This window comes from Penaeus japonicus, unplaced genomic scaffold (genome assembly GCF_977035675.1).
Source record: "Penaeus japonicus unplaced genomic scaffold, GWHDUDI00000001_assembly GWHDUDI00000013, whole genome shotgun sequence".
Taxonomy (NCBI): Eukaryota; Metazoa; Arthropoda; class Malacostraca; order Decapoda; family Penaeidae; genus Penaeus; species Penaeus japonicus.
Window position 1 is genome coordinate 22352300 of NW_028234415.1, and position 12500 is coordinate 22364799.

Genomic DNA, 12500 nt, shown 5'->3' on the forward strand with positions numbered 1-12500 from the left:
GGGTATTTCAAACAAATGAGCCTAATGTCTCAGGCTATTCACCAGCTCTGGCTGCCACCAATCACTACACGCCCAATCCCCCAGCGTGGTGGCAATATGGAAAGCATGGACAAAATATTTCTTTCCCAGCAGCAGGTACAACCACTATTTGATGTCATATCTTGACACCTGACAAGATATGGCATTTCAAGGCCTTGCTCTTTCACACCAGAAAATGAACATTTAATTATCATATCAAATACATACTGCACAGTGGAGTATCAAATAGATTGTCAAGGTCAAGTTTTTTTTATAAATATGCAAAATTTGAACCGGTAAATCATTCTGCCTGATCGCCTCCGTCACAATGGCTCCCAGTGTTAGCTCCCACTCCAGCACTTGCTCTTGTTCTGTCACTGCTGATGATGATGCAGTCGCATCCACCTCGACCACTCATCCTCCCTAGGTTTATGCAGGTGCCATCTATGATTACTTGTCTGACGACAGTGATCTGGATGAGTAACTGTCGCAAGGGAGACAAAATCTACTCAGCAGCAGCTCCGAGTCCACCTCTGACAGCAGCTCCTCCTCGAAGTCAGAGTTGGATTACATCTCCCAGCAGGAGACTTCCATTGACTCCAATGAGCTACTGTCTAGTGTTGAACAACGAGCATGGACACAGAACATCCCTGGACAACATCAGTTTGTATGGCAAAGGAGGGATAATATTCCAAAGAGGTTTGAATTCTCGGGTAGTCCTGGGGTCAAGTGCGACCTGAACAGAGAATCCTCTCCATTTTAAATCTATTCTGAAATTGTCACGCCAGAACTCGTTGACCATCTCGTTCAGGAGACTAACCAGTAAGCTACCTTTCTTTTCATAGTTTTTTTTCAGTATACGTATCACAAAGTTTCATATTCTGTCCATTCCCTTTATGAAAATAGTTTAAATTTTTTTCTCTCTCTCCTCCTCAGGTACTATTACCAGCTACCAACAACCACCATCTCCTCACACATGAGGAGGTGGAAGAATACTTCTTTGGTGGAGTTGAATGTTTATTTTGGGCATCGGCTCTTGATGAGTGTTCATAACCTGCCCGACATGAAGGTGAGCTGGTTGCAGGACCCTCTCCACCACGTGCCTGTATTTCCAGACACTATGCCACAAGACCGTTTCTTTCAACTGACTGCCAACCTCCACGCAGCAGACAACAGCGGGAATCATCCTGCTGAAGACTGCCTGTGGAAGTTGCAGCCAGTTATTGATGTGCTCTCCTGACAGTTCTTGTTGGTTTACATCCCTCCGCAGAGAGTCACCTTTTGCGAGAGCCTCTGGAGGTTCCGAGCGTGCAAACTTTGGGGTGAAGGTGTACAAGCTGTGCATCAGCGATGGCAGCACAGAAGGCTACACAAGCGCCTTCAAAAGGTGCTGTTTTACCTTCTTGACATGGCTGTGATCAATGCCTTCTATGTGCACTAGGCACTCGGGCGTAAGTTGACCCAGCTGGACTTCAGATCAGAGCTCGTCCGTGGAATGATGCAGGAGTACACCAGATAGAGGGGAAGTAACTGGAGACAAGGGCGTCCAGCCCTGACAGAGCAGCGACTGCAGGGAGCAACGGTGCATTACGCAGTGGAATCACCAGGAAGGCGATACAGGCGATGCAGCCAGTGCAGCAAAAGGCGGAAGAGGTAGGTCATCAGGAACATGTGCCATAGCTGAAATGTGGCACTCTGCCTGTACGAGTGCTTCCGGCTGTGGCACACACAGCTGTGTGTGTGTGTGCCTTCCTCTTCATTATAAATATTGTATATACAATAAAAATAAAACACCAAAAACAACTTGGTATATGTCCTCCCATGAAACTATATTTCTACTAAACTGAACATTCGAGATTATATGGACTCCATAATACAATTTTAATCGTTTACAGCATATATATTTGTATACGAACAGAGTTCATAGCAACAAATGTAGAAGAAAAGTATGAATGAGACTGAATATCTAAACATGCAAGAGATGTATCTGACGCATTTTGATGGAGGTCTTTCTCAAAAACACATGTATATAGTTGGTTTTGGCAAAAAACTTCAATGAAAAAACTTGGTTTTCAGCTTCCCATGAAACTATAATAATTTTACTATATTGAGTATAAACAATGCAACAAGGTTATATGCTCTCCATACTACAATTTCAATCAATCAAAACATTGCTAAAGCCTGTTATATTGTTTATATGAGACTAGAAACATGGCAAAACACTCAAAAAATTACCTATACAAAAATGGTTCTAGTGTTACAATGAGAGGCTGGAAGAAATTGAGAAAGGTGGTGACATGTTGCGCGGCGGTGGCTCACTCGGAAATAAGCCCTGGCTGGCAGGCCGCGCGTCTTTTACTCCATGCCGTCTGGGCAGCCAGACATGCAAAATGCTACCTGTGCGCAATGGGTTAAGAGACTGGGGGAGAATAAAGGATAGAAGGGCTTTGCCTGCATGAGATATGCCATATAGTGACAGAACTAATATTCATACTCACTACATTCCATTCACAAGAAGAAAGAGGCATGGAACATGGCTGCACAATTGGCTCAGAGAGAGGAGGGCTTTCAAGGGGCATGGGACATGAAGCTGAACTGTTGGGTGACGTATGTATTAGACACTACATACATCTCATTGATAGCAATAAAGACATGTGAAAATAGCAGACTAGTTTATAACAGCCTTGGATAATAGAGTGGATTGCACCTGCTCAGGTAAACCAGGATTGTGCATATTGGGGGTTAAAAAAAAAAACAATTAACCCACTGCGGACGGGTATCATAACATACATGAAGGCGCCAGTTAGGCCTAACAGACGGGTGTCAGTGCAAACATTACACGACATTTGGATCTGCACACAGTTGAAGTGCACTCAGAGTTATTAAGTATTATCACTGTAACGGGGCTAGCTTTAGAGCTACAGGGTTCCAAAGTCAGCCTAAAATCTTGTTTTATGATGGATTTGTGGAAAAATATTCTTTAGGCAAGACTGTGCTGCTTGGAGGGCGGAGAAAACATTTTCCCTGTTCCTCTAATTTTTAGCTACTGCCGCCAGCGTCATAGACTGCCTTTTTTCATATTTATTAAACAACCTGTGTTATATCCAAATCCTTCAGACTTGCTATAATCAGTGGATAGCTTAAATCTTGAAAGGTAAAACTTACTGATATACCCAGTGCCTCAAGTGACCTGCAGCCTAATATGCCTTCAACACTCCAGCCATATCCAACATATCACCTTGTATTTTCAATTAAGACATAGCTTGTAGGGTAAATTTGGATAAAGACGCAAACCAACCTGGTAGTTTTCGTTGTGCTTTGTACAGTTTCGCTACTCATTTCCATCGGAAACCTTTCGCAGAAGAAAAGGGTTTTATGGTGTTACGTCATAATTAAAGGAACGTCACGCTGAAAGGTTTGTTTTTTCGCTACGGGTGGTTGCGTCTTTATCCAATAATACCACTTGTAGATGTCCTTGGAGAATTGTTGTCAAATAAGGATCCAGTCACAGTTACATTTTGTTAGAGAACATGTGGTGGAGATTTACTGGTCTTTGCCAGAGTTCTGATAGGCTGTATCAATTAAATTACTGGCTCTCTTGGAAACCTAGATTAAATTCATTTTGAAACTCAATTGATATTTCATATAAGTTGGGATGGTAAAAACAATCAATTTACAAATGCTTACTCCACCGTTTCCCTGGTATATTTCATGTCCTCTGTACAGACTGCTTTGTACTGACTAAATTACTGTAAAAGGACTGTACATAACATGAGCAGTTCATCGATACCATTATTGTTAGTGCCAGTGATGTGACGCCTCTAGTAAGAACAACCATAATAAACTTTACCACACCTTAACCATAATACGAATAGCCTAGAGCAATAAAAATGGGGTTCAATAAGGGAAAAATATACAAAAGCAAAGCAAATTTTCCCCCTTGGCTTGCACCATCTCTAAAATCATTTTTTTGCAAAACTAACCTAATCCCTATTCAGCACAGGACAAAGTTTCCATTATTTAGTATCAAATAATCTGAGATGATCCTGATATCAAAACAATCCCACACACTAATCAAAACCCCAAAGATAATAAATAAACACGTCTCCCAAACTACCCCAACAGCCGACAATCTAAAACCAACAGTAAATACACCTTCTTACGCCAATAAAAGACACCACAGACTCCTCCAAACGTCTCTCACCGTTAATATTAAAAGTTTCGGGGTTCATGTACTCGAGGGCCATCAACTTTCGCCGGAACATTATGGTATGTTTTTAAAAAGAAGTACAAAAAGTGTGTTGTGACAACGTGACAGTCGGCCTCGGTGATGGTGATGCCAGAATCAGCTGTCTCTACCTCAAGCGGATTCACGCATGCGATCTTACACGAACGCAGGAGTACGGATTACGGAGGATTATGGGAACGGCTTTAATCATATAGTCACGGAATTAACTTATGATTTATTGTCTTTTAGAAAGCATTATGTTGTCAATCTCAATTCTGTATTGAAATGATCTCGAATATGTATGCAGGCATTTTTTTTTAATTTCTTTTTGTTTCTAATTGTAAAAGATTTAAACAAGCAAATGTACTGAACATTTTGATGCCACATGTACTGATACTAATGATGGTGAAGATGATAATGATGATAATGACATTGACTGATAATGATAATAACAATGTCGATACTATCAATATCACTACTAATAATGAAGCATCTACTGCTACTACTACTACTACTAATAGCAATACTGATAATGATGATACTCTCTCTCTCTCTCTCTCTAAGTGCCGTGTCCGTTGAGGACGTAGGCGGTCATGGATCTCCACAGCTCCCTATTCTTAGATGTTTTCAACATTTCCAATCCCATCACTCTTGATCTTTCGCTTTCTGGTATCCGTCCTGCCATCCAAGTACTTAAACTGTTCAAATACGTGATACGTTGCCTGCCCCTACTCCTTTTTCCTTCAATCCGTCCTGTCAAAGCCAGATTTTCATATTTGTTCTTCCTCATAATGTGTCCTACAAATTCGAGCTGTCTCTTTCGGATGTTCTTCATCAACATTCGTTCTACCCCTGCCTTGCGTAGTACAGCCTCATTGCTTACGTGGTCCACCCATAATATTCTGAAGATACGTCTTAGAAACCACATTTCTACTGCCTCAAGCCTTCTTTCCATCTGAGTTGATATTGTCCAGCATTCACAGCCATATGTAAGGATGGAGTTTACATAACAATCCAGCACTCGTAGTTTGGTATCAGTAGGCATCTTTCGATCTTTAAGAATTTTCCCCAGTTTCTGAAATGCATCCTTTGCCATACCTGTCCTTTTCTTGATCTCTCTATCGCATTTCCCGTCGTCAGTTATGAGACTTCCTAGATAGTTGAACTTTTCCACCTGTTGGATATTATAGGTACCGACATGCAACATACATTGTGGTTTTACAGTTTTCTTGCTGACAACCATGCATTCCGTTTTCTTACAATTTATGGTCAGACCTTTCTTTTTGCTTTCTTCAATTACTTTGTCGAGTAGTTCCTGTAAATTATCCCTTGACTCCGCAATCAATACTGTATCATCTGCATACCGAAGGTTGTTGATGTTATGGCCTCCCAGTATGAATCCCGGCATGTCCTCAAGTTGTCTCAGTATCATTTCGCTATACAAGTTGAACAAGTCTGGTGATAGAACGCATCCCTGTCGTACCCCTCTGCAGATTGGAGTGTATTTACTTGTGTCATTGTCGACTCTCATGCATGCTTTTTGCTCCCAGTATAAGTTTCTAGATCTAAACCTTGTAAAAGCCTTAATAGTTCTTCATGCTGCACTTTATCGAAGGCCTTTGTGTAGTCGATGAAGCACATAAATAGATCTTTCTGCATTTCTATAGCTCTTTCAGACAGCATTCTCACCATCCAAATTGAATTCCTCGTTCCTGCATCCTGTACAAAACCGTATTGCACATTTCCTATTTCAGGCCTTATTCTGCTTCTTGCTCTTTCCATGATAATTCTCAGTATGATTTTAATGATATGACTCATTAAGCTGATTGTTCTGTGTAACTCACATTCTATTGCTCCCGGTTTCTTTGGCAGAGCTATAAATATTGATTTACTCAGTTCTTCAGGTATTTCTCCACTGTCATAGATCTCGTTTATGATCTCTGTCATCTTGTCAATTCCAAACTCATCCAGTGCCTTTATCATTTCCGTCACTATCTTATCTGGTCCTGGTGCTTTATTCTTTTTCATTTTTCCTATTGCGACACGCACTTCTGATTTTAGAATCGGTGGCCCTTCCATATTCTTCTCGACTTTTGGTTTCTCTCCTCGAAATGATGATACTACCAGTGTTAATACTAATAATAATGGTAATGATGTTGGTAATGATGATAACACTAATAATAACAATAATGATGATGATAACAAAAATTATGATAGCGATATGAAAATGATAATAATGATAAAAACCCTATAAAGAAAATGATGGTAATAACAGCAAAAAAAAAAGATAATTATTATAATAATGATAATGATAATAGTAATAATAACGATGATAATGATAATGATGATACTAATAATGATAAGACTAATAATCATAATAATTATTATGATAATGATAATTATAATAATAATAATACTAACAAGGATAATGATGATAATAATACTAAAAACAACACTACTACTAATGATAATAAAATGATAATGGTAATAATCATAATAATGATTATAATACTTATAACAATGATACAATGATAGTAATAATAAGGTTAACAATAATGATAGTGATGATGATAATCATAATGATAGTAATAATAATGATGAAAATGATAATGATAATGATTATGATAAGGATATCACTGATAATAATGCTGATAATAATAACAATGATAATGAAGAGTAATAAGTAATATATCACTGATCATGACAGATAAACCCACTACACACAAACTACAGTTTCGAAATCCAGGTGGATTTCGAAACTGTAGTCTCGCCTTCTAATAGATATATGTTTTGTGTACAGTGGGTTTATCTGCCATCTTATCTACACGGAAGAGTGTTTTGCAAGTCATCACTGATCATGATAATGATAATGATAAAAAATAATAATTCTATTAATTATGATAACGACAATGGTAACAGTAATAATTACAAGAAAATAACTAATAATTTAGTCAACATGAAGCAATAACGACAATGAAAATAGTAATAACAATAATAATAATGATGATACTGATGCTGTTAGTATTAACAATAATAAAAAGATTATGATAATAATAAGGATAACGAGAATAGTAATAATAATGATGATAATGATAATGGTAATAATGATGACGATTATAATATTACAATGAGGATAAAAAAGATCATGATAATAATAACGATATTGATAGTGATAACAATAATGTTAACAATAAAATAGTGGCAACGGCAGTGTTGATAGTAATGACAACAATCACAAAAGCAATTACAGTGATAAAAACAAATATAACATCAAAGATATAGAATTATGATATTATAATATTGATAATAGGGATGATACTGAAAATGATAACAATAATGATAAACATAGAAAAATGATAATGATAATGATATTGATAGTTATAATTGTAATAATAATTACAATAATGATACAGATAATAGCTATAACAACGATAATGAAAGTGAAAACAACAACACTTATAATAATGAAAACAATGTTAATGGGTACTCTCTTGATTTGCAATAAGAACAACTTGCAAATAGAATTAAATTACAACGGTGGAAGTCTTACTGGGAAACGGTGAAGACACTCGATCGTAGGTGAACTGACCTCCTGGTACATAGATTGACCTGTCTTGACCTCCGCCACTCAAAGAGCAACAAGGTCGCGGAGAGAGATGTACCTACTTCAGCAACGACCACGTGGGTTGCATTTGAGCCGCCATCTTGAAACAGACATACGAAGTAGATCTACTGGTCTACTGATCTTAATATCAACAATTATTATAACAATGACGACAATGATAGATATTATCATTATATTAGTTATAATGATAATAAATATAATGGTTATAGCACTGAAGATCGTACTTAAGGCAATAAAAATAACATGATATTGTTAATGATTATTAAAATGAGGATAATAACTATGCTGATGATAGTTATGATAATAGTACTGATGATGTTTATGATAATAATGATTGTAATTATATTGATGATAGTAATAATAATAATGATAATAATCATGATAATAATAATAATAATGATGGTAATGATGATAAAGATAATAATAATGTTTATCTATAAATGACGATAATGAATATAATAATTATGATATGAATAATGATAATAATGACGCTATTATTGATAATAATGACTCTATTTTACATAAGTATTTCTCATAATGATATGTAAGGACATGCCCTAAGACGGACTGCCCGTTTTCCTTGGACTATCCCATAGACAGATGGCGTTAACCACCATAACCACATACCCCCCCCCTACCCCATACCCATGTGGTTGGGTATGAGTACTGTTCAGCGCCATCACTCCCGATTGTTTTTGCAGCTTCGAGCAGGTTGCACGATTTTACCTCTGGTGTCGGCCGAGAGAGAGTTAAGTATGACGTGCATTATAGGAATGGATTAAAGAACTTACCTTAACTGGTCCGTGGAAATAATGAGACTTATAAACAACCTCGCGGGTTTAGGTGATGGAAGATCATAGTTGCTACCGGCCTCGCTTGTCTTTTCATTCATGTTTTTTTTAAGAATTAGTTTATATAATTTTATCGTCCTTTACCCTGTGGTCTCTTTGGCACTATTAACCGTGACTGTATTTCGTGTGTTTTTAAGTTCTGAAATGTAATAAATGTATTCTATCTTATTTAGAATGTTGTACTTACCCTGCACACTGATACTTATGAGACATTCAAGTAATGCAACAAGTGGCTTTTAAATTCACGATTTTAATAATCAGAATAAGTGTATACATAAATGTTAAAAGAAATTAAGATGAACACTGACTGAAATCAATAATAACTATACTGTATGAAGTGAACTGGCTTAATGGTTCATTAATTGGGTACTTCAAGTATGATAATATTGATAGTAACATAATGGTGATGATGATAAGGATCATAATAAAAGTGGCAATAGTAGCAGTAATTATGATAATCGTATTAGTACTATTAAAATGATGATAAAGTATTAATGATAATCATGATGATTATGATAAAAATGGAAAAGGATAATGATATCAACAATGGTGATAATAATGATAATGATCAAAATGATACGGAAAACTACAACTATGATCATAATTATCATAATTATGATAGTATGATTATAGTAATAATAATCAAAATGATACGAACAGTTATGGTAATAATGATAATGATAATTAAAATATCAAAGATTATAGATAAAAGTACTGATAGTCATAATGATCATAATAATAATGATATTGATAATAATAGGGGTAATAGTAATAATGATAATGATAGTAATAATGGCAATGACAAAGATAATGGTAACAATGGTAATAATAATGATAATGGTATTAATAACATTGATGATGATAACAATGATGTTAATAATTATAGCAATGATGAATGAAATATGATAATGACTATCATGGTAATATTCAGAATGATAATAGTATCAGTGATAATGATAATACTACTAACAGCAACAATACTAATAACATGTAAATATAATAGTAATGGTAATGATAATGATAACAATAATAGTAAAAAAATGGTAATGATAATGATAATAATAATAGTAAAAAGAATGGTAATGATATTGATGAAAATAATAATCGTGACAAGGATAATGAATAATGATAACAGTAATGGTAAGGGAAAAATAATGATAGTGATGATAATAATAAGAGTAATTATAATGATGATAAGGGTATAATAAACGATTGTAATAGGATGATAATTATAGTGATGATAGCAATTATGATAATAATGATGATAGTAATCATGATAATGATAACAATAACAATGACAATGATAAGAGTAACAACAGATATAATAATGATATTGACAATAACGATAATGATAATCATAACAATGATAACAATAATAACAACAATAATAGCAGTCACAAAAACAATGATAATGATACTAATAAGGATGATGATAGGCATTCGGTCTGACCTGAAACTACCTGCCCTCCCATACCCTCTTCCGCCTCTAAACTGCACCTGATTCCGGACTACATCTGTGTCTGCAAACTGGAAGACACCAGGCAGGGAAAGCAGCCTGCGAGGCACACAAACCCAAGATCAGGAGGATCCCAGATGAGAGAAGGGACACAGACAGAGAAGGAGAACAGGTAGAGGGAACAGCATAGGCGATTCCCAACAGTAAAGACCATGCCAGGTGAACGCCTGTCTGTCTTTCACACAAAAAAACAGATGTTCATGATGTCCTTTTCCACTAAGTTGCATAATGATAGTATTGATAATGATGATGTTAAAATTGATAGTGATAATGGTGATAGTAATGGTAATACCGGTAATGATAATGAAAATAATAGCAAGAATAATAATGATGATAATGAGAATAGTAACAACGATCATAATGAGGATAATAATGAAAATAATCCTAATGAAAAATAATGAAAATAATAGTGATGCAGAATATAAAAAAGATACTAATAACATTAGTCATAACGATGATGATAATGATAGTAGTAATAATAATGATAATACGAATAATGGTGATGATGATAATAATGACAATGATAATAATGATAGTAATAATGGTACTTGATAATAATGGTAACAATAATAGTAAGAATGGTAATAACAGTATTAATAATAATGATAATAGTATTGATGATAAGGATAATACTGATGGTAATAATGATAATAGTATTGATGATAAGGATAATGCTGATGATAATAATGATAGTGATGATAATAATGAAAATGATAATATTAATGATAAATTAGTAATGATAATGATAGTAATACTGATAATGGTAATGACGATAATGATAATAGTATTAGGATAATAAATCATGAAATGATTATAATAACAATAACGATGAAAATAATAATGATAAAACTAATGATGATAATAATAGTGAAATAATAATGATGAGGATAGTAAAATATGATGAAAACAACAAAGATAAAAAAGATAGTGAACTCAAATATTCCACATTAGTTGCAAAAAGGAATAACTAGATAACAAACGGAGAAGCAAAGATGAAACTACTATTCTTATATTCTCACCTAAAAAATATCTGTTATGGCAACCCGGATTCATCGCCTGCCTGCACCGGATTCACACTAGACGAACGGGTAGCTAAGGTTGTTTACCTCCGAGGTTCGTTTTGCACTATTCTAGGGGTAAGGTATCAGAATTATAGATATTTAGTTCCACTATTGCGTATTTCTCGGCTTGTTGGGTTGCCTATAACTGTGGCCAGCTTCTGTGTACACTTCTTCTCTAAGTCTTTGTAGTATGTCAATGTTAAATACAAGTTTTTGGGGAATAAATTTCGTCTATTTGGTTCTTGCCCTCCGGGCGGTTTCCAGCTCGTCTTCATTCTTTTATTTTGGGGAATTGGTGATTATCGAGAAAGGGACCGCACGAAAGAGAAGAAGAAAAAAGCATAAACTGTACTGTCTTATATCGGAGAAGGAATGGCACTCTTTGCTATGTAAATTAATCTTTACAAGTGAAGAATAATGGTTCAATTTGATTTTAAAAAGAATGCTCTGAATGACTCAATTGAACACTGGTGAAGGCCAATTAAACCTTCACCTCATACATTCTGTCAAAATAGAGCTTATGTACTAAGTGTTTGGGAATTCTGTATAGCAGTCCTATTATGGACACTGATTAAGAAACATACATAAGTTTACTTTGTAACATTTGCTATCTTGTATAATGCTGGGTGACGTGATATTATGCTGTGTGGTGGCAGCTTTTGTCATTGGGGACGCAATATCATGTCATTGCTCTTTTGTATGGTCAGCATGCCTGGTGATCTTGTGCAGAGAGGGTGGCTGTGGCCAAAATGGGTGAAAAGCCTGAAGCATTTGGCCTGTGTGCTTGAATTACCCTGGCAATAAGACTGTGCAGAGCTAAAACCACCACATCATTATTGGGTTAATATCAGAACAAGTTTGTTGCCCTCCTTTGAACTTCCACATTCATGTCTCTTTTCAGATACATTGGCCAAGCTAGAACTGCATATCTGAGATGAACTTTTACACATGTCGTAGAACAACTTTAAATTTTTCAGTAGGAAGTTGACTGGAACTTCTTTTATACATGGTACTGTGGTTCCCCTGCTTGCAGTGGCAGGTTACTGCTTCATGCACTTGATTTTCTACCATAGTCCTATGGCTTTTTCAAATTTCAAAATTTAAAATGAATATTCTTAATGTACAATTTACATGGATACCTTCTAGAATGTCTTTAACCCATTGTGTATAGGTAAATGACATACATGACGCAGGAGCTTTG

General features: G+C 35.6%; 2 protein-coding genes across 6 annotated transcripts in view; one reads left to right on the forward strand and one right to left on the reverse strand.

The window, feature by feature from the left end:
• The window catches only part of LOC122259962 (tRNA-splicing ligase complex subunit RTRAF), an 11622-nt gene extending 7234 nt beyond the window's left edge, over positions 1 to 4388 (reverse strand). Inside the window, exon 1 of the mRNA XM_043026973.2 lies at positions 4223 to 4388. Coding sequence (XP_042882907.1) covers positions 4223 to 4283 — 61 coding nt within the window. The 5' untranslated portion in view covers positions 4284 to 4388. The remainder of the gene's footprint in view (positions 1 to 4222) is intronic.
• Positions 4389 to 11297: 6909 nt separating this feature from the next.
• The window catches only part of LOC122259955 (uncharacterized), an 8583-nt gene continuing 7380 nt past the window's right edge, over positions 11298 to 12500 (forward strand). Inside the window, exons 1-2 of one of the 5 annotated variants that reach the window (XM_086543308.1) lie at positions 11320 to 11374; positions 12201 to 12308. The gene's annotated coding sequence lies outside the window, so the exon portion shown is untranslated. Of the gene's footprint in view, positions 11380 to 12200; positions 12309 to 12500 lie in introns of all 5 variants that reach the window. The other 4 variants (XM_086543309.1, XM_086543307.1, XM_043026958.2 and 1 more) reach the window with 4 other exon arrangements.